The sequence below is a fragment of the Melopsittacus undulatus genome, chromosome 1 (assembly GCF_012275295.1).
Source record: "Melopsittacus undulatus isolate bMelUnd1 chromosome 1, bMelUnd1.mat.Z, whole genome shotgun sequence".
Classification (NCBI taxonomy): Eukaryota; Metazoa; Chordata; class Aves; order Psittaciformes; family Psittaculidae; genus Melopsittacus; species Melopsittacus undulatus.
In genome coordinates this window covers 108,352,422-108,380,341 of record NC_047527.1, presented here as the reverse complement: position 1 = coordinate 108,380,341, position 27,920 = coordinate 108,352,422, and the positions used below count along the sequence as shown (strand labels likewise).

Sequence of the window (27,920 nt, the reverse complement as noted above, 5' to 3'; positions counted from 1 at the left end):
AGTGAAGAGGAAGCTTAAAAAAAGAGGTAGGTTGGTTGTGAAAGTGGGGGAAAGTCCTTAATTTTGCTTAGCAAAGCTGAAAACTGAGGAGAGATGTGTCTCAAGAGACTGTGTGTTGTAGGCTGGGGTCAAACCCCTGGTTTGTTCAGCATATATTTTACTCTGCTTTACTATTTTCTTATTTAATTTGCTGAATAATTAAGGCATTTAGCTCTAGTTTGGTGGGGGTCATGTTTTCTTTACCTTAGTAGAAAGCAAAATTCTGTCAGTAATTTGCAGCTGGTTGAATTTTCAGGTGAAATGAGAGATTTTTCAGTGGTGGTAAGACTGCTTTTCCCTTGTTAGTAGAGTGTTTAGAAACAGCAGAGTTCAGTGGATGCATAAATTAAATCAATACTTAAAGGCATGTATATGTGACTTCAGGCATGCCTCTGTTTATGTGGGGTGGAATAAAAGTTCTGAGGTTTCAGTGAAATGCATACCATTATAAAAATGAGACTGCTTTTTCTTCAACACAAAGAACTTCACTGAAGGAACAGGGTCTGGAGGGGAGTGCAACAATGACACAGGTGACAAAGCACATAATCCTGAAAGTGCCTTTGGTTGAAAGCTTGGGTGATTTCTCTGTCTGTTTTGTGAAAAGGGCTTATTTTGTCTCTCTCGTTGTTTTTGGCTGCTTTTCTACCTCTCATCAACCAGCAGCACTTTATGTCAGACATGTTGCTCACCAGTGTTGCTCCAGGAGAAGTGCTTTGTCTGTACAAGACAAGAGCTATAGTTTTTTTTCTGACAGGTTCTAAAGTGCTTATATAGAAGTTCTCAACAGTAATTACTAGGAAGAAAAAACAAACAACTCTTTTTTTTCTTTAACCCATTACCTATGGGGATGCTTGTCTGATATGCCTCCACTGTGTAGCCTAAATGTCACTGTGTACATCTGCTCATTGGTGTATGTCATACATAAGCTGTGCCCTGTGTGCAAACCCCATTTCTGTCTTTTAGGGTAGAAGTTTCTGTTCCAACAGGGCTTCACTCTCAGGAGGGCTTGTTAACTCTATTTTCTTCATATGAAATGCTGGTTTGTATCTCCATCTCAGTAGCTTGAGGATTTGGGGTAGATTTGTGTCCCTTATATTTGGTTACACTGGATCAATAAAAGTGGTGATAGACATGGTAAAGGATGTTATCAGTAGTTCTACAGAGCTCAATATCCAGTTACTGTGTTTTCATGCTCAATAATGACTCAGGATAAAAAGTAACTACGTGCGCATTTCAGTCCTTTCTGACAGTGCATGTTAATTATTACTAAAGTGCTTGTGATAATATCACACTTGTAATATGTTAATAAATAACATTAATGGTTTTACATTGTGTTTTCTATAGTTATAGGGATATACAGTAGCTGGCATGTTGGTTGGTCTTGGTTGTTTGGATTTTTTTTTCACTTCTGATGCTTTCTGCTGGTTTTGGGTGGCTTCCACTCAAACCACCTCCTGCCCTTTTATCAAGTTCTGCAGAGGGAAACCCCTGTAAAATAACCCCATTTGTAGGACATTAACTGTCAGTTTGAACATTTTGTTTTGATAACAGTATCTGTAAATGAAAGGTTATCTGTTCTTTTCATAGGAAAACTCAAGACAGACCAAAATGCTGGAATGTGAGCTGAGAGGCAATCAGAAAGAGTGGTGCACCCAAGACAACGTGAGACATCATTTCTAGGCCTTTTGTGGAATCTAACAATAAATCCAAATCTGCAGAAGGCAATACACTGGCCAAAGACGTCTTACTCCAAACATACTCCATTATGGTGGTGTGAAGTTTCTAGAGATACTGATGTTCCTCTGCCTTTAGACCAGGTACCTAATGCATTTCTAGACACACATATTGGAGAGGCTCACCTTGACATCTTGCCTGTGCTTGGTTCCCATCCAGAAACCGGGCATTTCTTTCTCTGTCCCTTAAGAACTTAACAAGTTTGGGAATTTCAGAGCTTGGCTAACAGTTTTCTATGAACTGTAGCTGTCAGCAAAGGAGGGGAGACCCCCACTGTTCCCACCCTGAAGAGCACCACAGGCTGTGACCTGTGCGGCACACACTTACCCTCTGATTCAACGGGTGATGCTATAGAGCAAAGAAAAACATCCAAATGTGCTACCAAGACTGCCAAAAACCCCTGTGACTCAAGTCTTGTGGTTAGGGTATCTGCCTAAAAGAATGCTCCCAGACTCGAGTATAAATTTGATCCAGAAGTTGTTCGCCACAAGCAAGATACCCTTGTAGGAGCTGGCACTGTGGTGCAGCCTTTAGGTTTTCCTGCACGGGTGTAAAGACAGTAGGCAGTGCTCAGTGTTAAAATGCTTAAACCTCGTCACTGCCAGGAGAAGATAAAGGTTCTTTTCATCCTCACAAGCTGCTGCAGCTCGGCTTGCCCGCAGATGAAGGCCTGGTGTCCGCTCTCCTGCAGTGCGGTACCTCTGCCTGGCCGTGCCGCCCTCCATCCATCCTCGCCCCCATCCTCTTTGGCGTGCCCCAGCCCCGCGCAGCCCTGCCACGGCTGAGCCTTGGCGCTGGCTCAGAAGGCACACCCTGAGGTCGGAAGGCGGCTGGCACCGCGCCTCGGCATCACAACCTGCTGCCCTCCTCCCATCCTGCCGGAAGCAACTGTGCCCGGCTGCCACAGCCTGATTAGGCTTCCCCGCTCCCATTGGCTGCCTCGCCGTTATTCTTTCTTCCTATTGGCCAGTGTCTCTACCTAGCTGTGTTGCGGTTGGCTGCTCCAGTCTGTCACTGCTAAGTCTCTCCTCCTGGGCCGGCCGCCCCGCGGTGGGGCGATGGTGCGATGCGGTGACGTTGGTGTGGCGGGGCGCTGCCATTGGCGGAAGCGGGGTGACGGGCCATGTGGCGCGTGCTGAGCCGGGCCGCAGCCGTGTCCCACAGCGGGGCTGCCATCCCTCTAGGGTGGTGCTGCCGCCGGAGCGTGGGGGACCGGCACCAGAGGCTCGCGTCCGCAGCCGGCCTGCGCGGGGGGAAGGCCCTGGCCCTGAGGTGACAGTGGGGACACAGAGAGATGGAGGCTGCTGAGGAGCGGGGCAGCTGCTGAGGGATGGGAAACGGCGGAGAAGGGAACAGCGGAGGCAGAGGGCGGTGGGAGCTTGGACAGGGTTTGGGGGTGTTTTGGAGCGCCTGGTCAGGGAAGCCTCCTTGCTTAGCTCTTACTGATGGGGGGTGGAAACAGTTGTGCACACGACGTGTGGCACTGTAAATGTAGTGCGGGGTCAGTGTGCGGGATGTGGGGTTAGGCGAGGTGAGCCCTGTGCTGGGTCAAGGGTGGAGTTGGATTTCCTGCACTACCACCCTCTCAAAGTGTTATATTTGACACAGCTGTTCAGCAGCAGCTGCTGCAGGGCTTTCAGAGAAGTGAAAAAGATCTTGTAAGCACCTATCAAGTGTTGCACGCTGGGGGTGTTGTGTGATTTGTATTGTGAATAGGAAGTTTCAGCAATGTAAAAGCATGTAAACCCCCCAAACTACAGTTGGTGCACAATGTCAGAAGACCTAGCCATTTGATTGTTTCTTCTCCTCTGCCCAGAACCTTATGGATGTTGTTAGTACTGAGTGACTCTTCGTTCTGTTGTTTTTATTACAGTAGAACGTGTGCCACTGTCACGATGCCTGAGGTAAGCACAGACCACCTGGATGAGCAGCAGGTGCAGCTCCTGGCAGAGATGTGCATCCTGATTGATGAAAATGATAATAAGATTGGAGCAGATACCAAGAAGAACTGCCACTTGAATGAGAACATTGATAAAGGTACGGCTTGATTGAACCTTCTGCTTGAACAGTTAAGTTGAATGAGTGTTTTCAGAAACATAGTCATGATTACATTAACAGGTTGATCAAACCAGAGCAAGTGCTTCCTCACACCCCCCCCCCTCCCCCAGCGTGCAGTATCTAATTTTAAAAGTACTGCAGTATGGAGGAACACACAGTGTGAGGCAGTAGCAAGGGAGAGAAATGTGTGATTGTGAGTATAAGCTGCATATCTTGATAAATACTTCTGAATCCCATTTTAGTGATAAAAATCCTATTATCCTGTTATATGCTATTATGGATACCTGATTCTATGTAACTTTTCCTAAAGAATGCCACTGAGTTTTTTTCAAGTAGAAGAGGCTTTGATTTTTAAGTTTTCCTTGCAGAATTCTGCTTCAGATGCTGCTAACTGGAAAGTTTTTTGTTGGTGTCATTCTAATTGACTGTGGATATGAGTTTGGTCAGATTCATGAATCTCACATAGTAGTGTGTGACCTCCTTTTTTGTACTTGGGGAAAACATCTTCCTGAAGAGCGAAGAATGGAGGGAGCTTTGAGCAGCCTGATCTAATGAAAGGTGTCCCTGCCCATGGCAGGGGGTTGGAACTGGATGAGCTTCAAGGTCCCTTCCAACCCAAACCATTCTGTGATTCTACAAATAACAAACTCAAAAGGTGCAGAAAAAAGCAAAATTGCACGTAAGTGAGCCTGTCTTCCAGTGTACTTTTGCAGTTCATGAAGTGTCTTGAAATTCCATACAGGTTTTCTTAGGAATTTGAGTCATCTTTTTGACAATAAATTTTTGGTTACTGAACCCTTCTTAATAGCTTGCCCAAACATGAGTGTTCAGACCGTCAAACTGACCAAGTTTAGAAGAACTCTTCTGTTGCATTGTTGTTCTTAGCACTTCTCTAATTTTGTAATGTTTGCATAAGCCCCTAATTAATAACTCTGAAGTTTTTTATCAAATCCTTGGTTTTTAACATGTGAGTTTTTAATTAGATTACTCCAAAATGAGTCTGTCCTAAGCTCTTGAAATGACTCCATATGGTTTTTCTCTCCTCTGTTAAATAGCTCTGTTTTGTTTTTCTGTTTTCAGGTTTACTGCACCGAGCTTTCAGTGTTTTCTTATTTAATACAGAAAATAAACTGTTACTGCAGCAGAGGTCAAGTGCAAAAATTACATTTCCAGGTTAGTACTAAAGCACACTGTATTTATCAAAATGCTCTATTTTAAAAAATATGCCAGCCTAATCTTACAGTGTAACTCATTTTTAGGTATTAGAATTTTACTGCCTCAGAGGGGAGATACTTCTAAGTGCTCTCTTTATACTGATGTTGAAAGATGTACATACCTTGTGGATGATGTAAGACAAAGAGAACGGTAGCTTATTGCTGTATATGTTCTTGAGAAATGATTGTTCCCTGACATAGTTGATCCTGTTTATGCAAGAATGGAGTTTGTGTTGTTTACCTTCTCTGCTGCAAGATTTATTTCGTGGAGCTGCAGGAATTGCTCTGGTAGCTGTGGAGAGTGTTCTCATTCTACTGGTAAAGAAAGACATGTAGGTGATAGGCAGCAGAACTCTGCTGCTTGGAAACAGCTGCATTGTGCTTCAGTGGGATCCAGAGACCGTTAGCTGTGTCTGTCTTCACCAACACTTTTTTTAACTGTAGAAGAAGCGAGACTGTGTGGCCAGGCAGTTTCTGAGACTCCTGAATCGCTACTGTTGAATGCAGATGGAGAGACATAAAAATAATGAAAGAAAAATAGCTTACACGAGATGTGTTAGAGGAAGCACAAAGCTGTTTCAGAATTTTGGATGGAAAATTAATTTAAGTGTTTCTAACCCTCTTCTGGAAGAGAGACCTCATTTTCTTTCCTTGACTGCTAGCTACTGAAAATGCTGCAGATTAGTCTGTAGGTAACCTGGCTCTATTTTAGATGCCTTTGAGCTGAACTGCTATAGATAAGAGGTTGGACAATCACAGTTATTCTACATAACTGAGAAGTAACTTTTCATATACTTGAAACAAAATACACAGGGTGGGTCCTTTAAACACAAGCGTAAACTGCATGTTTACTTCTTACTTACAGGCAGCTGCTCTCGAAGCTCTGGGAATATTTCCAGTATTCTCTTGCCTATAAACTCCCCCAAAGTAATTTTAACTGTCATTTGCAGGGTAAACAAGGCTTTCATAAACATGCTTTCTAAGTAGGTGCTGTCATGGGTATGAGAATGCACATCTCCATGTGAATCAAACTAACCTGCAGTGTACTTGTAGAGGCAAATTTTGGTGCAAAATAGGTGAAGAAAAATATGAGGTGAAAACACCTTCCTTCCTCTTGCACCCTTCTCTGCAAAAGAGAAAGAGTTGTGATGCATTGTATAAGTGCTCTATGTCTCCGGGGGGGGTTTGATTCTGTGTTTGGTTTGGGGTTTTAGTGGTTTTGTTGTTTGTTTCTTTTTTCCCCAATACTTTGTGTGTCAAAAATGTACTGATCAAAACTTCTTGCAGATTGCTTTACCAACACCTGTTGCAGTCACCCTCTAAGCCATCCACTGGAACTGGAAGAAAATAATGCCATTGGTGTTCGGAGAGCAGCACAGAGACGACTGAAAGCAGAGTTAGGAATTCCCATGGAGCAGGTAACAGAAGAAGGGAGAAACAGGAATTCTTGCCAATTTACAGACTAACTGTATCTGGCAGCCAGGGTCAGCCTGAAACCTAAGAGCAGACTTAACTTCAGAGATTTGGAGAACTCAGTGAACTTCATTTATGTTCCAGGGTCTCAAAAGTTCATCTCAGTAATTGGTATTTTAGAATATTCCAGTGGTCAGACTGAGCATGAACCAAAAAGTAAATCAGGATGTGATGAAAGATTGCATTGCTTCATGTCTAGCCTGTGTTTTCCAGGTGGGCAGGCCATTCTGCTTGCCCAGGGGAAGGCAATAGGACATCCTTCCTCTAGGATAACAGCAGAGTGCTGCACACTTTTGGTAGGACTGCTGCTTCTGGAGGGCATCGCTGTGAACGTGTTGCTAAGAGCCCCTCTGCAATCCCAGGTTTCCAATGGGAAGTAGTGTGGCCTTGGCACTTGGTGTTTGTTCCAGCCTGTTTGTTTGTACAGCCTGCTTCTCGTACCTTCCTTTCTGGTGGCAGTTTGGGAGCACATGGAGAGCAGGGTGAAGCTGCTCAAACTATGCTCCTGGTCCAAATCTCTTCCCACATTTTGTAACTTTACATTTGTGCCCTGGGATATGGGAGGAGCAGCATGTGACTGGGAAACATGATGGAGTGGTGGTCCCCAGAATTAATTACCCAGTCTGACACTTGCCCACATCCCTGGTAGATGAGGGTGTACATAGCCTGTCATACGCAGTTCTGGCCTTAGCTTTAGCATGGCTGTCATGTCTTTCCCTTGGGGGGTAGGGGGTAGGTGCAAGCATTTGTGTTCATTGGTGCTTTGGGTCTGGAAGAAGTTATTTAGGATTTCATGTATAGAATCCCAGAATCATTAAGAGTTGGAAAGGACCTCAAGATCTTCTGGTTCCAGCCCCTCTGCCAGTTATTCTTTGTGAAATACACTGCAGTTGTATGCTTGGAGAAAAATAGTGTTTAAGGAAGCAGGTAACAGCTGGGAGTTCTACTGCCATGCCTAGCAGTGCAGCTGTTACAGTTTGGCACTGGCTCTGACAAGTGTTTTGGCTGCAGGTGACTCCAGAAGAAATCCAGTACCTGACACGAATTCACTACAAGGCCAAGTCCGATGGGATCTGGGGAGAACATGAGATAGACTATATCTTATTTGTACAGAAGGATGTAACGCTGAATCCCGACCCTAATGAGATCCAAAGCCACTGCTACGTGACACAGAAGGAACTGAAACAGCTCTTGGACAAAGCTTCCAGGGATGAAGTTAAGATTACTCCGTGGTTTAAACTCATTGCAGAGACCTTTCTTTTTAAGTGGTGGGATAACTTGCATAACTTGAACAAATTCATTGATCACGAGAAAATACACCGAATGTAAATAACTGGGGGAAAAGATGCTGAAGGCTGGCAGTGATATGCTGTCTTATTGACATGATGGTAGCTCATGATTCAGTTACTGACTGCAGAAAACTTGGAGCATGTTTAGTAATGTGTTCTCATACGGAGATGGTTATAGCCAATGAATTTTTTTTTTCCTGTCTTCACCTTTTGTTCCCCAGCCCTGTTTCTCTTGGGAGAATTACCCTTGATCTCATGACACACGGATGCAAGCTCTGCACTGATGCTGAGCAGATAGGTTGCCTGAAGAAAAACCCAATTAATTCAAAGTAATCAGGATGACTTTAATTGCAGAAAACAATTCTCTTCAGCTAGTGTACTCTATAATTAACTGAGCACATAAAGCTTAAGTAATTGGATTGTCTGTGTGGACAGTTTCACTTTGAAGTGCTGCAATGTATGTCATAGCTTTAGATAATAACCCAAACACCCCAGTGTTGTTTTTTTTTTCCCTACCAGCCTTTTCTGGTCAGTTGATGGCTAGATACTGGACATGCCTTAAAAAGCCAGGAGGGGTGTTAATTGTAGCACACACAAACAGTACTTGTCTAACACAGGAATTAAATGGCTTTTGTCCAACTTGCAGAAAACAAAGGCATCCTGATAGGTTTTTCATGTAGCATCTACTGTAATGGTCATTTTCAGACAGCTCAAACTCCTTATACTCCAAAATTCAAGATTAACTACTTGTGGGCTTACATCAGGTCTTGATTTTGGTTCATCAGAAGTTGCACCACAGTGCAGGAGCTAATCTTTTTTGATCTTGATATCAAGGCTTTATAAAGTAAAAGGCTTTATAAAGTAAGACAAATAATGTAGGGTGTCTCAATTTGAGTTAATGATTCTTGGGCTTCCTGGTTTATTTTATTCTTCAATTGTGATGTCTTCTGTTAGCGGATAGCCCAACTTACATCTCTGAAGTTAACTTCTCCCAGAGGTGTTTTGCTGGAACAGTATGCCTTTCATACCATTTCTTGCTGTGTGTAAAACAGTTGTAACCAGTCTGTGTTTGGTTTCAAGACAAAACTCCTTTTTCCCAGAGGTTAACATGTTTATTTCGTGTCCCAGTCGTGACTGCAGCACTGAAGCTTCCCAGGTGCCAGCATCTCCCAGGGTTCAACACTTAAGAGGTTTTTGTTAGAGCAAAGGTTGTTGTATGTTAATCTGACCTGATGTATTGTCTTGAAAATAGTGGGTGAGGGAACAGTGATGCAGTGTAACCACTCAATTATTACTTCAGTGCGATCAGCCACATCACCCAAGTAATGCATTACAGTACTTTTCAAATACTTAAAGTACTTTTAAAATAAAATATTATCTTAAAGACTGTAATTAAAATACCTAAGCTAAAACCTTGGACCGTTGTTTTCTTTCCAAAGTCTTCTTACCTTGTTGTATTTTAACAGTGAAAGGATTCTTGCTGGTTTTTTTTTTAACATCCCATTTCACTGATTCCCATTTAATCTTTAAATCTCTGCATTTTAAGTGCAGTGTTCAGGAAACATACTGATAATGCATAACTTTACTAACCTCTGTCCTTTGTTCTTAACCAACCGGGGCAAAAAGGGAGTATTTCACTTTTGTCAGTCTTCTGCCTTGAACAGATAAAGCATTCTGCAAGATCAAGGTATGAGACCTTTCCCTCTCTGAGCTTCAGGGTATCTAAGCTACTAACACAAACCATGTACTTTTTTAACACCGTAATACCAGAAAGGAAGAGAGGACTAAAAATCAGTTTTCACAGACAGTTTTTATTTTGAACTCAGAAGACTCCTTTATCTTCTCTGTGTTTTACCAGATTTTCTCTTTCCAGCCAGCAGATGTTTTGGCCTCAAGTTAAATATGTGTCTGTCTGCCTCGCCTTTCCTGCCCAGGCGATTCATCTTCTTTTGAGCTTTCTTTGCCATAATCTTGACCTTCTTCACCATCTATTTAAAAACAAACAAACATTCCTCAGTAACTCAGGTGACCAGCTTTACCTTTTAAAAAACACTAATCTAGCCAATTTTGACAAGGACATGAACGAACACCCAACATACTCTAGGACAGGCTTGGTGCAAATGATGCTAATCCTCCTTAGCAGAACTCTTGTTTTTTCAGTACTCCAACGCTATGATCATACTATCCCTAGACTCAATAACTTACTGAAGGAGGAACTCCACAGTTTGTAGATCTCTTCCTTCATACGTGCATTTGAGACAAAAATTTACAATGTACTTCCTTAGTCTGTATTATTTGTAACAATGAACAAGGCTCTTTTGAGGTATGGAGTTCAAATGAACTGAAGATGAACTCTGGACAAATAGAACCAGCCAGTCTGATGGTTCCCAGAAGCTGCTAAGTACAATCAAGCTGATTTATTATGCAGACATAGAATGGTTAGTGTTGAAAAGAGCATTAAAGCTCATCCAGTTCCAATCCCCCTGCCATGGGCAGGGACACCTCACACCTGACCAGGATGGGGCAGCCACAGCTTCTCACTACCAGTGAGAAGGTGCCAGTGCCTCACCATCATTGTGAAGACTTTCTTCCTAATATCTAATGTAAATCTCCCCTCTGCCAGGTTACAGCCATTTGCCCTTGTCCTGTCACTACATGTCCTTGTAAGAAGTCCCTCTCAAGATTTCTTGTTTGCCCCTTCAGGCACTGGAAGCTGCTCTGAGCCTTCTCCAAGCTGAACAAGTCCAGCTCTCTCAGCCTGTCTCCACAGCAGAGGTACTCCAGCCCTCTGAGCATCTTCATGGCCTCCTCTGGACTTGCTCCTACAGGTCCACATCCCTCTTGTGCTGGGGGGCCCAATATTTATTTTGCTAAGATTTAACTGCTGTAAAGGTAAATAACAAACCTTTTCATCACGAAGACCAGAAACATCCCGCGGTGTGCGAGAGGAGCTGCGACTACGTGCCACAGATTTAGGGGTTTCAGACTCATCACGTTTACGTTTCCTTGTAGTACTACGGGACCTTCTCACATAATGGGCCTGAAATTCAAAACATCACTTTAATCATGAAACTCAGAAACAATCATCCCAGACATGCTCCACTTCCATACAAAAATCCAGGAAGTGGACTGCTGCGATACATTATATCGGTTATTCCATAGTAACATGAAGACCCTGTCAACTGTTGGTCACTGCCTTTCTGTACTCCAGTACAGTACAAAGCTTGGTAAATATCAGCATACTCTTTTCATAGTTACTCCAGTTCTGATTTCTTCTCCACATAGAGTTGTATATAAATGATAAAGAGACACAAATTAATGGATAGCAATACTGATGCAATTATGCAACAGCGAAGCAGCAGTGAAGAAACCTTCCGTGATTAGTGTCCTGTTTACAGGACAAAGCCCTAATGAATTTCAGACATGAAGATTTACCATACTACAGCTTAAGTATTAAAATCCTTCTCACTGACATCACTCCTAAATCAACATGGCATGTCGGCTCAGAGCAGTGCAACTGCTTCCTTCAGATGTGTAGTGTTGACACTCCTTGGTTCCATAATACTGCTGGATTTGCTGTACAAAATGCATTTTTTAAAGATTGCTGATAAAATGAAATGTCTCCCACAGGCAATTCTGTTTGAAGCTGCCTTAGATCTAGAGAGGCCAGCTGCCCTCAAAAACTTCAACTACAACTCACAGAATCCATGAAATGTAAAAAGATAAGCCTGATCTGTCATTATTACTATTTCAGACATAGCAGTGGCTCATCCAACAAAGCACACTGGAAAATCAAGTGTCTTCAGGCAAACTCTGTTCAATCCTACACAAACTCCAAAAGAGTCTTAATAAAAAGCAGTGTGCATATACATATATATGTGTGTGATTAGTGATAAATGGTGTCTTTTCAGCCTACCCAACATATTTTGATCACGTCACTCAAAAATTCCAGTACTACCTTGTCTGGGTTTCCTATTTTCTCCTTAATAGATCCCACCTCTCACCTGTGCTAACTATAATATGCATGCTCAAACATGCTCAAAGAAATTCAGCATGTAATGAAACTGATCTCCTTTAGATAAGCATTGTGTTTAATTAGCAAAAACTTACATCATCTTTGTTAGTCATGTCAAGTCCAAGATCTGTCATTTCCTTCTCTAGCACCTTCCGCTGGACCTGTAGAAAGACAGGTAAGAGAACATACTTCTTTCCAGAAAGCATGGTTCTATCTTATTTCTTGTCTTAACATACCACCATAAGGCCATTATGCTGACCACACATTTTGGTACCTCCCACAGGCAGATGATGAAAGTCGTAACTTCCTATTTCATCTATTGCAACTAAATTCTCTGCACCCATAAATCCTCCTCTCAGGCCTGCCATGTCCCAGTATTCCCTAAAAAATCTTTCAAATAAATAGTTTGCCTTTTTTTGGGGGAAGGGGACCAAGAGCGGTCACTTCAGTCAGAAATGTCTCCTCCCCTTCTAAAGGAAACACTTCAGGGAAGGTAAGAAATACTGGGTGCCAAATCAGCTAGATACCTTTTCTCAAGATGTCTTGTCCAGTTATTATTTGTAACTGCCCTGGGCTGCTCACAAGAGCTTCTCCTAATTATATGAATTTAAAATAACAACAGTAATAACAACAATATATGATGCGACCCAATCAGATGAGCTGAACCATATTCTTCAGACCGTTTTCTGCAATACATATGTGGAATTTTAATGACACACACTTGTGTGACTCAAACCAAGAAGGGCTACTGTCACTCATCTGGTTTGGCCTCCACAATCAAGCAGTGGCCAGAACTCTTGGGAGGGCAGCAGGAAGCAAACAGCGAGTGAGAGGGACAAACATGAGAAAAGCTTGACAGCTGTACTACCTGATATTCTTGTACATTCCTTTAAAGTTATTAAACATCATCAAGACTTTGATAGCATGTTTTCTACTCACCTTTTTAGCTGTTCTAGGTAACCTTGGACCCCGAGTATCTTTCTCCTTTGACTGCAGGATTTTCAGTTTCTTCTTTTCTCGGATCTGTAGTGCCAACTTCCGGATTTCCATCATCTCTTCATCTTCACTTTCTGGTTCACTGTCATATTCTCCAGCAGCTTCTCTCAGCTCTTCCTCTCTCTCCAGTTCTTCCAGTTTCTTAGATTTTGAAGAGACAAAATGAAAATCAAGATGCTCATCAAATCCTTGACTTACAATCCAAAATGTGACATTTCTGTGTGGCCCAGAGCCATGACAGCATGCAGACCCTTCAAAGGAGCTACATCACTTAACAGCCCTCTCCAGCCACACTTAATGCAGCTGGTGATACAGCTTACTGTGAACCTGTGGGGCATACAACTATGCAGACTTATTTGATCACATTCCTTACGGTCTGGCTGTATTTGTGCGATGGCCCCAAAGCTGCCTGCTACGTGAATGCAGATGTGCTATCCTGTGAACTGTGCTGTTTCTGGAAACACATTCTGAAAAACCCTTCTATTTCTACATTTAGCATCAGCCAGCAATTCAGATGAACCCAACTGCGCAACTAGCAAGCACCAGAGTCTGCACTGGCTGCTTCTCCTCAACAACCAGCAGGAAATAAGAACATATAATTATTAAATAAAAATGTTATAAATTAAGAACTCAGTCCATTTTCTTTAACATCATATTATAGCAGACATAAATTTGATGGGTAGATTTCCTATTATTAATAATACATAAAAGTTGATAGCTACATTCCTTCTGGCTGTAGTCGACGAATGAAGAATTACAACTTCTCCTGCAAACCTCACGTTTTGGGATGGAGAAGATCACCATCATTCTGACAAGGTAATCTCTCCATATTCAGAAAACAGTATCTTTTCCCATGACAAGTGCAAACAATGTAAAAGAAATTGTTCTTGTGACAGTTTTTAATCTACATATACAGTAATTTACGTTAAGCAAATAAAGGGATAAAAAGGCAAGAGAAGTGTAAAAAGAATAATGGAAAACTCACTCTCATTATATCTGGATCAATGTAGTCAAGTATATTATGGCCTTCCCAGATCTCTGGTATCTTATCGTATTTTTCAGATGAATTCATTAAGTCCCAGTATTCTTAAAAATATAACAGAAATTAATAAAGAGGAAAAAACACACTGAATCATTCAATGACAAAAAACAGATCAAAATTTTAAAAAGTGCCATACCCCAAAGTTGGCAAGAATTTGGTTACATCTCTGACACATTCACAAAACTTCTGATCTGCTTCCTAACATCAAGTACTGTTCAATAATGACATGATCCACTACCAAGCGGTACTAAACAGATATCCAGCTGAAACACAATACATGCGGTCTCTCCCATGCTGATACTTTCTCAACAAAGACAACACCAAGAATTAATGAGGAAAACCCAACTGAATCATCAGAACAGCCATTATATGTCTGTGAAGCTAAAATGGGAAACACCCTAGCAACGTCACAACAAGGTACAAAAGTACAGTGCTCTATAAAATGGTGGCTTATATAGTTGGAAGGAGGCAGATTTAAGCATTCCCTCTATTGACTGAAACAGCCAACATTTACTGCTTAATAGTAATACTGACTGATATAGTACTTACTCTGAAGATCCAAAATATAATCGTCTCCCATTTCAAGTTCAATATCTCTCTCCTGCAAAGACATACATAGCTTCATGTACCATTAATTTAAAATCTATGGGCTAATATATCAGATTCTAAGCCCATCTGCCGATATCCTGATGAAGAGATGCCACTTACCAGTTTCCTCCTGGGTGTGTCTACTTCCATACGTTTCTTGCGTGCCACTACACCCTCAGGTATAAAGGGCAGCCGCTCCTGAATTGAATGAGCCACCCCAATAGAAAAGAGGAGAAAAAACTTTAAATCAGTATTTTTATAATGCTATAAATCACCATTGCAAACAGCAAAGGCAGCTAAAGATAAAAAATAAGCAAATTCCACCATATTAGTCTGTTCACATGTTAAGATGTGGCCTACCTTGCTATCTCTTTTGGTTGGCATGGCCAAGTGTAATCTATTCAGTACTTCATTCACTTTATTTCCTTTCATTTTAGTATCAACACGATAGGCCAAGAGTCTGTCACAGGCCTGAAAGTGCAACATGGAAACATTAGGTAAGTAATGAAGCCTTCCTTATACAACAAACAACACAGCAGGCTTTCAGTCACAAGCATCTAGCTTCACGTCTCATCTCCTGTCTAATCTCTTGTCTCTCAAGAAAGCACTGAATTATTTCATATGAAAAGTATAATGGGAAAATACATATGATCCTTTTTCTCATAATGACTCGACAATAAGAGAAAGTAACAGGATTTGGCAACAAAACACCCCACATTTTTAAAAAAACTACAGTTTGTATTAAGACACGTTTTTCCATTTGTAGCCAAGTCCACTGAGGCTCCATAGCCTACAAAGGAGAACATGCTAAAAGTTTATCACTACAATGCACTGTTTAACTGAGATGAAATTCATGAGACAAAATGTCAACTATCCATCTGGAATGAAATTGAGCGAACAGAGACCTACCTCTGTTTTAACCTGGATTACACCTTCTTCTGTCAGAGTGCTTGTCTCTATCACAGACAACCCTTCTGCTTCAAAAGCTTCAAATATTTTCTAAAACAGAAAAGTTATCAAAGAATGACATTCTGCCCATTTCTTAATACACTCATCCATTAAGAACAGAAATCTTAATCTAGTATCAGTACATGCAACTTGTTACTGTTTTATTAGAATGTGCTTCTAAAAAGGCGACAGAACCTTTATAACTGCAGCTCTGTATTTTTACAACTGCAGTTTCTTTTTTTATAAGCACATCCGTTACTTCTTTTATAAGCAAGTAACTGCTTCCTAGAAGGCACCTATACATGACCCATAGGGGAAAAAAGAAACAAAAGAAAAAACAGAAACACAAATTCTGTGTGTCCCTGAACCTCTACATAGAAATGAATTAACTCTGCCTATACACAGAGTGTTGCCCAGTGGGAGCTGCTACTGCAACTGCTGAGCAACAGCTCTCAAAATCAATGCTCACTGCCTCTAACTCTTACTGAAGTTATTAATGAACAAGTCTGTTCAGTTTGGCTTTTTTTTTTACTTCCAACTACAGTAGCAACTGTAAGTTCTCACAGCATGAGATTTCTGAAACTATTAAGGACTTGCTTCTTGTTTGGCATTTACAATATTAAGGCAATGATATACATCAGACGGGTCTTAAAAAGATATAGGTCAAGACCTAGAAAGCTACTTTCCATTGCACTATAAGCAGTTAGATAAAGAAACGGTCATATAAAAGGTTTTGCCCAGTACAAATGATAGTTGTGCATGACAGTTGTACACCACATTTTTGTAAAGAGAGAGAGAGGTGGGAGTAGTTGTCTAACCTGACTCTCTTCAGGAAGTTCTGAAATCCTCTTCACATCACATTTGTTTGCAACAATGATAAGTGGCTAATAAAAAGAAATAAAAGACTCATAATTCAAGTTATCATGTTATAAACCCCTGGGGTTTATTAATAATGTAAACCAAACCTACCTTGTTAGCAAACAATGGCTTAATATTTCTGAAGAGCTCTACTTGCTCCTCCAGGCTATGCCCACACTGCTCAGAAACATCCATCACGTAAAGCACAGCAGCACGAAGATGTGCAAGTGCAGTTATAGCCTGCATCTCAATGGTGTTCCTGTCCTCCAAAGGATGGTCCAAAATACCAGGAGTATCCACTACCTAAAACCAACATAATTGTCAGGGTTATTACAGGGCAATTGATACACTATTTTAGAATATGTACTCGATTTCTCACCAATCGTGTCTTTTCTAAGACAACAATGTGTTTTCCCATTAGCCATAAGTCAGACTGTAAACTTGGCCAAATTGAGAAAGTGAAAATGGAATAACGGGAGAAGAACGAGGTTTCAGAATAACCAAGATTCTTGGTATTGGAAAAGCAGGGAAAGTCCTGTCCCAACCTGGCTTTGAATTTGACATTGATAAAATGTAAGCTGGCTTCATCAGTAAATTCCATTTCCACTCTTCCCTCAAATTGAAAGAGTGCCCATATATGTACATTTTTTTAACAGATTTTGACTACTACCCTCATTTGGCACACTGCCCCTTGCACAGCAGCTCTCAAGACACAGAAATGCAGGTGACTTTGCAAATCATAAACTCCACTATGATCAATTTTTCTTAAGGAAAATGCAAAACAGTAACAGTTCTTACCTGCCAACGAAGATACTTATAATCCATATGGCCCACAAAGAGAGATTTTGTGGTAAACGCATAGGGCTGCACTTCCACATCTGCTCTTGTAACCTTAAAACAAGATTTATTCACACACATTTACTGAAAATCTCAAGTTGCAAGCAGAATGTCATCATTACAACACACTTTCTTTGCTACTAAAAATGCTAAAAAAATAGTTATTCTGTATTCTCTGCATTTCTCTATGAAAAGATATGTTAATGGGATACATGCTATTTTGGAAAATATGATTATTTTTAAGAGTTTAATCTACCATAATTTCCCACTTACCCCTCCAGGAACTTCATCCAACCTCTACTCACACATTCGAATTTGGTACCCCCTCCCATCAGACATCAAATTGTTTAAATGTTACCTTATTTTCGTTAAATGGTATCCCAGTATTGTTTTTGAACAAGAAACCAAAAACCACTCTCATACCTTATTTATAAAGCTCGACTTTCCAACATTTGGGTAGCCACACAACAGAAGAGTTCGTGTGTTGGGATCAATGGTTGGCAAACGAGACAAGTGTTGTCGCACTGGAATGTTAAAAAGATTTAGTTTCGTTTTTACTGAAATGGAATAAAAAGTTATACACTGAATTGTTTCTCTACAAATTAAGAGCTTTTCTGACATAATTTGATTGCTCAGTTATGAAAGGGTATGTTTGTAAATTCCACAAGTATCTCTCTGCCACAAAAAAGGTAAGTTACTAAATATCTGAAAACTGAAGATCCCTGTCTTTTAGCTAGAATGACCCCATCAAATCAGACACACAACCAGAAGAAATAATAAGCCTAAAATAAGAAGCAGTGTTTGGAAAATATTCAACACTGTTTTTCGTATACATGTTACTGAAAATATCAACAAATAAAAGCAGGGCTGTGACTTTTAAGCAAAGAAAAACACTTTTAAAATGTTATTAATAGCACAGAAGTTAAAGAATACTCAAAGAAAAAAAAACATTTACTTAAAAAAAATTCTAAGTATTTGAGGATCTTGAAACTATTTACATTTCCTGTGCCTATATTCTGTACTACACACATTCTTCAAACTGTTATTAAATGTATGAGTAAATTTTACATCCAATCCACATGCCTTTTTTTAGCCTATTCATAGCACAAACCTTGCTCCAAATATTCCAGGCTTTGTTTCTGTCTTTTGATAATGGTGCACATTCGTCCCAGAGCGGCGCGTTTCAGCTGTTTGCAGCGGTAAAGAGAATCACCATATTTCATCAGCCGCACATAGTCTTTAGCAACACTGAGGACAAGAAAGAATAATTTAGCCATGTCTGCTATAATCAACCAAGCAGCTACAAAATCAAAGAAGGTGATGTCCCTTACTTGTCAATCAGATTCTTGGCAATATTAATCTGTCCCAAAGCCAGCTTGTAGTGATCTTTGTCATAGAGAACATTCATCAGATCTGCATAAAAAGGATGAATATCCTAAAACAAAAGCACAAAAGAAAATTAAGCCTAGTACTTTACTTCTTTAAGACGACTGTAACTTGGCAACTGCGTGAAACTGTTCTCCTCCAGTAAGCAACACAAATGACAATAAAGCCAAACAGTTTTCATTACTGCCTTATGTAAGGTAAATAATCTGCCTGGTCATTAAAATATAAATCCTTCAGCTTTCCAAGGAAGCAACATCTTTGGTTCAAATCTTTTAAACAAAATATTTCACCCACGCAGGTATTTATCTGCAGAAATTTCATCATGTGATGTTAAACAAAACACAGAAGATGTTTGCGGGAATTCTGCTGTAATATTCATTGGATATGAAAACATCAGGAAAACTATGATTACAGGTCAACAATTTCAGTGTGCGCAGACAACTACAAAAAAAAAACCCACTGGACATGTGGATCTAGTTGTAACTACTGGGAAGCTAACACTATGGGCATCTTGTCAGTGTGTTTCCAGTACTGTCCTTTAAGAGGCAAAGAACAATGTTTATGTTGTCAAAGTAACTTCTGAGGAACTGAAGAGTGGGAATCAAAATGACATTTCTTACTTCCTGCAAGTATGTTCTAGGGAAGACTAACCACAAGCATAATTTACACACACATACACAAAGCAGAAATAAGCAGACATGACACACTTGAAAAATTAAACACCTTATTTCTCTTCATTCAACTTCCATCAAACATATCTGATCAGCTAAAACCTTGTAAACCCCACTCTTCCATGACCATCAACAGGCACCATTCAGAGTTCCTTTCTTAGCAGGCACATACTACCTTTATAGAACATGTAAAATGACTCCCAGTAAAATGAGTCAGAACTGTCTGCATAGTGAAGCAGAAAGGTGTTGCTCAGGCCAAAACAGGCTCGAATTAAACCAACAGGCTGCTGAAGAAATGCTCCTGATGTCATGGAAGCAAAGTTCCTTTATTATCAAACAACAAAATACTCACATCTAATTTGGGGAAATCCGTTAAGATCTGAGTGAGTCTATCATGGTAATTCTGTTGAGTATATTTGATTTTTCGCATGTAAAAATGTCGAATCCGATGAATTTGATAATGTTTATGAATGACAGTTGGGGTCTTCCGCTGAGTCTTTGACAATGTCAGATCTATGAAGTCCTGCAGTCAAGAAAACATGAATATATAATTACATGAATTGTCAAACTCTTTTAAAGCCATACACTTTTTTGTGATGGAGGCACACACGGACCAGGCAGGCGCACCCAGGCTGCACAGTGTGACATGTATGCGCTAGGACAGGCTCTCACCTCCAGTCAGTAATAAGTGTGCGCACCCCCTGCCCGGCTGTCATTTCAACCCATAAGGGCGGGCCACCGGTCACACCGGAGGCGCAGGAAGCAGAGCGGGGACGGGCAGATCCGTCACCCCTGAGCGGTGAAGCACAGCGAGCACAGTCCCGGCGCAGCTCCGAGCTCCACCGCCCCTTCAAATAAAGCTCCCTCGTCAGAAGAGGAGAGAACTTGGTTTCGAGCGAGCGCGCAGCCATGAGCCCAAGGGCACGGGTCTGCAAATCAGGAGCGATTCTGGTGGAAGCCACGCCGACAGCTCCGCCAGGCTGAGGAGAGCGGCAGCCCCAGGACCCCTCCTCAGGCCGCAGGGCCTCTCTCTGACAGGACCCCACACTTCCTTCACACAGCCTTTCAGTTCTCCTCATGGTACACGCCGCCAGGCCCAGCAGCACCAGCCCAGAGCGAGCCCGCGGGTCCCGCGGCAGGAAGCAAAGGCCGAAGCCACGCCGGCAGCACGATGGGAGGAGGGGGGAAGGAGAGGGAAGTAGCGCTGTCCTGAAGCCGCCGCCGGGCCGGAAGGGTCGCTCCGTGCTGCGGGGCTCGAAGGGACGCGAGGGGAGCGAGACCCATACCTTGGCGGTCGGCACCACCGTGATCTTCTTGAAGTTGTACAGAGCCATGGCGGCCGCCCCAGCCCTGCCGAGCCGCACGCCGCCGGAAGAGACTGTGGGACTGTCCCTCTCGCGAGAGCAGCGCGCTTCCGGGCAGGGGTGGGGGAGAGAGGCAGGGCCCGGCCGGCATGGCGGTGGTGAGTGGTAGTCTGTAGCTGCAGTGTGGGCTGTACAAAGGCCTGTCGGTGTGGTTTGCGGCAGTCATGTTTTGTGCCCTGTGGCACCGTGAAGGCAGAATGCATTTTCAGCCTGTTCGCTTACACGATTAAAGGCTAATCTCCATTATCACAAAGGAACATAGCGTAAGGATGGTGGAAGGAACCCTGATAGCCTTGTCAGTGCTGAGGGGCCCCTGACCCTTCTGCTCCCCAGCCCATCGCAGTGAGCAGTCAGCTCTCACCCGGGGTGCCACTCACCCAAGCGGTCAACAGGAGCAGCTCCCTGGGTCACCCTGCAGGGTGAAGGGGTTACTGCAAGCAGGGATGCCGGGATGAGCATCTTGGTGTTGTACGAGACTTGGGATGTTTAAAGGACCAAAGCTGGGGAAAGAGAGGGATTAAAGTGGATAAGAGAGGAAAAAGTGGAGAAATGGAAAGGGATAAAAGAGGCCTGGTAGCATGTCAACATGCTGGCCACTACAGGAGTCTGCCCATGGCATGCACACCAGATCACCATGGGCCATATTAAACTCAATTTCTAACCATTTTCCTAGTTCAGGGGCTGTTTTCTGCACCTGCATATGGAGCCAAGTGCTACCACAGGGAAAGGGGCAGAGATTCCCAGTAGCCATATGCCTGGGGTGCCAGGAACTGGAGGGACCGCAGTGCATGCATGCTGTACATCAGTGTATGTATATCTGCATACATACATGTATGTGTATGCAGCTGGGGGGGTCTCCAAGAGCCAGCTGCTGGGTGATCTGAGTGCGAGGGTCTGTGTGCCTGGCCTTGCAGACAAAGATACCTGTACTGTGTGCCCCCACTGGGGCTCACACTCAGCCTTCCTCCCAGCTGGGCCTGGGGCCAAGGTGCTGCAGCAGCCTCACCTCTGTCAGACTACTGGGTTCCTAACCCCAAACTAGGAAGAAGACTAATTCTATCCCAGCTGAAACCAGGAGAAACACACACTGTTACTTCCCTTTTTCTTTCATCTCCTCCCCCCCCCACACCCCTTCTTTTCTTCATAGTAACTTTCAGTGACCTGTGTCATACTAAATTATAAATCCTTACAGATAAAGACAAAGCCTGAGTGAATTCTAGAGCAGTTCACAATAATGGATATACTATGTACGTTATTCTTTTGCATATCTCCATCCAGAGACCTGATACATGAACTTGAAGGATACCTGAATGCAGTGTGCGTGTCTGTCCCTGTTTTCTACTTGACACTAAAAAGAAGTGGGCATGCACTGAAATGCATCAATTTTAAATAAATTACAAATTATTTGATACACTTTGGAAGGCGAGTTAGATTAAAAATTAAGAATTCCCTTGGCTTCCACACTTCTCTTTCCACACAAAGCATGACATTTTCCACTTGAGAGAATTTAGCCATATATTACTCTGTCACTGTACATTTTATTACAGTGCTAGGAATTTAAATGCACAACTCCTTCTACGTTTTCTTTATTTCATTGTGCTCCAGTTTTGATGAAATGCTCCAAACATCTGCCTAATGCACTGGAAGTTTGTAAGGTACTGGAAAACTAAGAATTCATCTCATCAGCAAGCCAGTAACTAGTCTTTTCCAGAAATTAATTTCTGTAATGGCTGTATGAGCACTATTCAATCATAAACATGCTGTTGGAGCAATCCCAGTTTCTCTAGCATCTTGATGGTGCTGCAGCTGCCCTATTATGAAGGGGTGTGCTGCTTCGTAAACATTTTGATGCAACCAGCCTAGCAGTGTTCAAGGCCAGGTTAGATGGGTCTTGGAGCAGCCTGGTCTTGTGGAAGGTATTCCTGCCTGTGGCAGGGCATGGAATTAGATCAGCTTTAAGGTCCCTGCCAACCCAAACCACTCTATGATTGTATGATGACCTCTTCAGTCTGTTTTCTTGAAGTGTTCTTGTGCAGCAAGGTTTGACTTCACACTTTATTTGTATTGTTTTGCCTGCAAACCCCCTCCTCCCCCCCCCTTCCCCATTTTTCTGGAAACATCCCTCCAATAGCTGGCCTGAGACACCCAGACTGCCCAGCATCTAGGACCAGCATCCCAAGCTCCCCCCCAGGGTCTGGCATTTCTGATATGAGTCTCTGAAGCCCACAACCCCACACCTGTAGCAGGCACTCACCACTCTCTACATGCAGACATGCCCTGTGCACTCCTCCATGTAATTGACCCTCGACATTCTGATTATCCAGGACCTGGGCCCCAGGGCCCCTGGTCTCACACTGCATGTACATTACCACTTTCTTGAGCAGTTTTCAAGAAAACTGGTTCCTTCCAGGACCAAATTTGGGCAATGTTCTGGGTCCTGTGTCCCCTGGAGACTTATTCGAGGTGCCAGGAGAGGTCAGACCGTGTCAAGTTATGTTTCTTTTGGTGCACACAATTCCTTAACCCAGCTGCCTTGCTGCACTCAGACATCCTCATTCATATCTATGACAAGCTCCAGGCATGTAACACTCTCTATTTTGTATTTTAAAAACACCACTCCAGTAGACTATAACTCATAACATTTTGAAATCAAAAACTACACAAAAATATTCATGTGTCTTATATAAGAGAAATCAACATCATCCAGCAAGACTCAGACCATGTGTGAGCTGATCATCCACAGAGGTACCTGGAAAAATGGGCATAAAAATGGACATCACCCAGGGTGATCAATCTGAATGTGATTTGTGCAAGGGTACATGGAGTTGGACATACTTGGTAAATTGATACATTTCAATTCCATAGACAAAATCATTGTAGCTTAGTCCCACAAAATGAAAAGACCTCTTCATGTAGGATTCTTCCATCTGTAAGTACATTCATTCTGTAGAATCTCATCCAAATTCAGTTAAAGTCTACTGTTTCAACAATCTGCTATTGTAAAGCTGTTTTTACTATCAGTCTTTATGTGTATATATGCTAGAGTTCTAAAGCTGATTTGTCAAGCTAACACTGCACACAATGAATGAAAAGTGAAAAGCTCAGTCTCCTATTTCCTTAACAGAAAATGCTTTTGAGGGGTTTTAGCTGATAACATGTTGGTCTGGCAGCAATATACAGTCCCTCTCACCTTTTGGTTTAAGTAACTTACATCCAGCTAACAGGCTGGTCAAACAATATTATTTCTGAAGAGCATTTTCCTTCAGTTTGGTTTCTTGGGTTTGAAAGCTGCCCCATATCTATAGCCAAGTTGCAGGAAAATAGTGCTATTCTGGTCATCCCAATGAAGAGAGACAGGCCTGAACAGACCTGGCAGCTTCCCTAACCTCTTGCTCTCCAGGATGGATGCAAAAGGTCAAAGCCAAGGGACACTAGTAGGTAGCAGTTATGGAAACTACTACTTCTTCTCTAGCAACTCCTCTGACTTCATCAGAGAACATCAGTCTCTGAAGTGCCAACCCAGTAGTATCACATTAATTAAATACAGAAAACAAAGCTATAAGCAGGCAATAGTGTTTACACATATCTGCAGCATCTGAAATATCAAGAGCATGATTGTATTTTGAAACAGTGCCATTTCATATCAGCACACAAAAGGCAGATAAGGGGAAGTTCCAAAATTGAATTATTAAGTATCAGTCTCTCTTACTAAATTAACATTACAAAGGGCATGCACAGTGATGGATCAAAAGGCTTTGGCAAGCAACAATACTGCTACAGATGAGTAATGCCTTCTAATCTGTCTTGGTAAAATAGCTGAGACATGCTTAGGAACACTCTCAGGAATGCACCATATGCATGTTAATAGTTGTAGTTACCATGTAATCCTGGGAAAACTTTCGAGTTGTTAAAGGAAGTACAATAAAGACATACTGTATTGTCTTTCCCAGCTGCTCCTCTTTATGGTGGTCTGAGGAAGGAGAGAGTTTACCAGAATGGAGGTGGGAAGCATGTCCTTTTGATACATGATTTGCCATTATGGATTACAGAGTGCAGCGATGGCAAGGGGAGGATTTGTGGGTGTCTGGCAGCAGCCCCTGCTGGAGTCTAGGGGGGGTGGCCTTATGGAAGGAGCCCTCACCATCAGAAGCAGCATAGGCAGGAGCACATCTGTGCTGCTTGGGTCAGCGTCACATGGGCAGGGGAAGGCTCATGAAGAGCTGCCTTTCTCCTGTGTTCCATCCTCTGTGGGCATTCAACCAAGAATGCAGGCTGAGAGACTCCTCTAAATGCCTTAAAGAGCCCCAGATGGAGCTTCTGAAGCATGGTCACTTACTGACACTTATTACATTGTACATTCCTGATACAAAAAAAAATCTAATCCTAGGGAGCTACCTGAAATCCAGTCAGGAAATTATTCTGGTCAGGAAAGAGTTGTGTTGCTGATCTTTCTGAATATGGATGCTCAGTCTTAGGGCTGGCAGAGTTTGTCATGCTCTAAGGAATAGGAAATTCCTCTGCAAAAATAGGGCCTGATGTCAGCCCTGTCAGCACTCTGGCTCTGACAGAGTGGCATTGGTGGATTACATTTTCAAAAGGAGCTGCATCCAGCCCTGCTTTACTGGAAGAAGGTGCTCACCGTGGCAGTGCAATGCAGGGTGCCAAGGGCAGCTCTCCAGGACACCTGAAAGGCACGGTAGGCTATTGCCTGTCTCTTGGGTGCAATGGAGTTGTTTTTATGCCCCACTAGGTCACTTTCTAACATTGAGTTACCACCCTAATTTTAAATTATTGTACATCCTAGGTTGCTGACCCATCCGTGACTCACTGTAGCTCCATGGAAAATGGAGTGTTGGCAGAGACTGCACTGAGACTACTTGTGATCAAGGGCTCTTGACAGAGGCCCAAGGTGTGGAATTCATTGGCACTAATGGTTAATCTGCACTCCCAAAAGGCAAATCACTTCTGTAAGCCTTCCCTGAATAGTGATGGGAGGAATGACCCTAGGAAAATTTTCCATGTGTGAGAGAGAGGAAAAGGAGAGAAAAGGAAAGGTAATAAAAATGAACAGTGACAGCAGTGTTGGGAAGCAACACAGAGAATGGCCATATTATTATTTTGTTTAATTATTATTTTATTCATCCTTATTTAAGAATTAAAATCCTTTATGATCCAGAAGTGTAAGTATCAGGATTCAAGATCACTGAGTGGATATCCCTTCAAATGCAAAAGCAAGATGTGCTTTGTACTCACAAAAGATAGGAAGAAATTCTTCACTATGAGGGTGGTGAGGCACTGGCACAGGTTGCTCAGAGAAGCTGTGGCTGCCCCATCCCTGACAGTATTCATGGTCAGGTTGGATGGGGCCTTGAGCAACCTGGTCTGGTGGAAGGTGAACCTGCCCATAGCAGAGGGGTTGAAACCAGATGATCTTTAAGGTCCGTTCCAACACAGACTGCTGTGATTCTATAATTATATGGTCTGCTTTTTAGAAACTCCATATTTTTGGAAATGATTTCAAGTGTTAGATTTTTGCACTTGACAACATCTGCAGGTGTACTTTTTTGCTGGCACATATAATTGCAGGCACATTTTATTGTACTTAGATAGCTATTTTGTTTTCTCTGGAAAGTGAGCAGTTTGACATCTAAATGCCCTGCAATCAGCTGTGACATAAACTCCATCTCCAGCTGTATTTTTGACATAAAATTGGAGATGAAGTTGAAATCCTTTCCGAAAGAAATGCCTCCATCCTCACATTGCTAGACTGAAGATAGTAGGTTTCAGGTTTTATAATAAAAAAATCTTTGTCAGCATATAGTTAAAAGTTATTAGCAATGTCATTTTTAAACTATCGTCCTGATGCTGCTAAACCCATTGAAATCGTCAAGCAGCTGCAAGTAGATAAAACAGGATTTGATGAAGATGGCAGTCGGGAAGGCTCTGCTACTCTGGGGAGTCAGCAGGTGGTGCTTTTGAGTCACAGCGTGGCCACTCTGCCGAAGGCTACACCGTGGAATTACCAGCTAATTCGAAGATTTATGGCATTCTGCGGGATCTCTTGATTGTAGCATAAAGCGCAGTAGTAATGTATTTGCCAAGTACTGTATTTGAACTATTGATATTGTTACAGTTTGCCCTAGCCACTCTCTCTGCATGGACTTACCTCTGTAGGTGGCCCAAGGATCTCATGTGCTTATAACCTCTCTGCATCTGGATAGCAATTGCTAGTTATCCAAGTACTGGAGCAGCCAGTTCTGTTCCCTGGTGCAAATCCCACCAAAGGATCGTCAGAGCATCTGCCAGAATGACTGGGTGTTGGTCCTGCTAGTCACTGTACCACGTCGGGTCATCGGTGGGCTAAAGTCCAGCTTGTCTGCTCTATTCAAGAACATAAAAGGTTGGTTGCAGCCTGTTTTTTGCTAGCCAGTGATATTTCTGCAATTCCCTATTCTTGCAGCCCCAGGGGGGAGAGAAAAGCCAGAACATTTCTCTTGAGACAAAACGGAGACTTTGTCTGATGATGGGATATTCCCCTTCTCTGAACACAAAAACACCAGAGGAGTCTACTTTCCACAACTTGAATATGTATTTACTTTCTGCTCACTGACCTCCCTGTGAGCCTCCAGCTGCCAGTCTCTTCACCCATCACAAACCCTTTCTTTCCACGTATTTCATTCCTGGCTTTACAGATCCATGTATCATTCACACCAGCATTGTCCTTGTCAATCACATGAATGCTGATTGGCATTCTTTATGAAGAAAAGCTAAAAATATCTGCTAATAATGTGGCTGTAGAATCACTCCTGGTTGTATGAATTAATGTATTTTTTCTGGGTTTTTTTAAAAAACCTTTAATTGATTATTTCTCAATGAGAATGTCCTTGCAGGATTTTGCCTTAGCCATTAAATCAACAAAACTCCCTGAGAAATTAATGTGATTTGGTACTGAGCATTTCAGGCTTTCCTTTGCTGTCTCTTTTCCTGTATTCACATACGGTACACAAACACACTGTACTATGAAAAGATGGCATTTGTATCACAGTGGGATGGAGGAAAGAAAAAACCCTTCCTCACCAGTTCCTGTCTGGGTTTTTATAAAGTCACATTGTCACTATGCTGTTAGAGAGCCTATCAGAAGTACCTGAATGTCCTCATTAGAGAATAGTGGGCTAAATCCAGAAGGGCTTTTGGTAGCAACTATGATGGTGAGAGATTTCATATATATAATTTACTATATAATAATTTATTTGCTATGAATCATTGCTACTAAGGTAGTGTCAGACACACAGAGGAGTTGTGGACCTAAGGGGACCTACATATTATTCCTGGGGGAATGTATTACCACGGTGTCATCTGTGAAGAATTACTAAAACTTCTCTTTATCATATTGTTGACATACATACAT

At 42.2% G+C, this 27,920-nt stretch overlaps 2 protein-coding genes across 4 annotated transcripts; one reads left to right on the top strand and one right to left on the bottom strand.

Moving 5' to 3' along the window:
• The first annotated feature begins 2,902 nt into the window (after nucleotides 1–2,902).
• Nucleotides 2,903–8,059, top strand: LOC101870350 (isopentenyl-diphosphate Delta-isomerase 1). 3 transcript variants are annotated; one of them, XM_005153027.3, is made up of 5 exons: nucleotides 2,903–3,045; nucleotides 3,647–3,810; nucleotides 4,912–5,004; nucleotides 6,333–6,463; nucleotides 7,530–8,059. In XM_005153027.3, exons 2-5 carry the CDS (start codon nucleotides 3,669–3,671, stop codon nucleotides 7,845–7,847), a joined length of 684 nt encoding a protein of 227 aa, XP_005153084.3. In that variant the 5' UTR covers nucleotides 2,903–3,045; nucleotides 3,647–3,668; the 3' UTR covers nucleotides 7,848–8,059. The 3 variants fall into 3 exon arrangements, with proteins under 3 accessions (XP_005153084.3, XP_030908430.2, XP_030908429.2); XM_031052570.2 differs by having other exon boundaries at nucleotides 2,919–3,045; nucleotides 3,650–3,810; XM_031052569.2 differs by having other exon boundaries at nucleotides 2,952–3,045; nucleotides 3,656–3,810.
• A 1,539-nt stretch (nucleotides 8,060–9,598) lies between these two features.
• GTPBP4 (GTP binding protein 4) lies at nucleotides 9,599–20,545 on the bottom strand. The gene is made up of 17 exons (XM_034064737.1): nucleotides 20,435–20,545; nucleotides 19,501–19,671; nucleotides 18,423–18,526; nucleotides 18,203–18,339; nucleotides 17,515–17,615; nucleotides 17,053–17,145; nucleotides 16,366–16,557; nucleotides 16,215–16,280; nucleotides 15,358–15,447; nucleotides 14,809–14,919; nucleotides 14,569–14,646; nucleotides 14,410–14,461; nucleotides 13,804–13,904; nucleotides 12,762–12,959; nucleotides 11,918–11,983; nucleotides 10,713–10,847; nucleotides 9,599–9,795 (listed from the first exon to the last, which is right to left on the bottom strand). Exons 1-17 carry the CDS (start codon nucleotides 20,480–20,482, stop codon nucleotides 9,643–9,645), a joined length of 1,896 nt encoding a protein of 631 aa, XP_033920628.1. The 5' UTR covers nucleotides 20,483–20,545; the 3' UTR covers nucleotides 9,599–9,642.
• Between the last annotated feature and the right edge of the window lie 7,375 nt (nucleotides 20,546–27,920).

Excerpts from the sequence above, each read along its gene's own strand:
- LOC101870350 (XM_005153027.3), top strand. The coding sequence starts at position 3,669 with ATGCCTGAGGTAAGCACAGACCACCTGGATGAGCAGCAGGTGCAGCTC. Across the intron at positions 3,811-4,911 it reads GAATGAGAACATTGATAAAG|GTTTACTGCACCGAGCTTTC; the intron begins GTACGGCTTGAT and ends TTCTGTTTTCAG. Across the intron at positions 5,005-6,332 it reads TGCAAAAATTACATTTCCAG|ATTGCTTTACCAACACCTGT; the intron begins GTTAGTACTAAA and ends AACTTCTTGCAG.
- GTPBP4 (XM_034064737.1), bottom strand. The coding sequence starts at position 20,482 with ATGGCTCTGTACAACTTCAAGAAGATCACGGTGGTGCCGACCGCCAAG. Across the intron at positions 14,462-14,568 it reads ACACACCCAGGAGGAAACTG|GAGAGAGATATTGAACTTGA; the intron begins GTAAGTGGCATC and ends ATGTCTTTGCAG. Across the intron at positions 13,905-14,409 it reads TTATATTTTGGATCTTCAGA|AATACTGGGACTTAATGAAT; the intron begins GTAAGTACTATA and ends TATATTTTTAAG.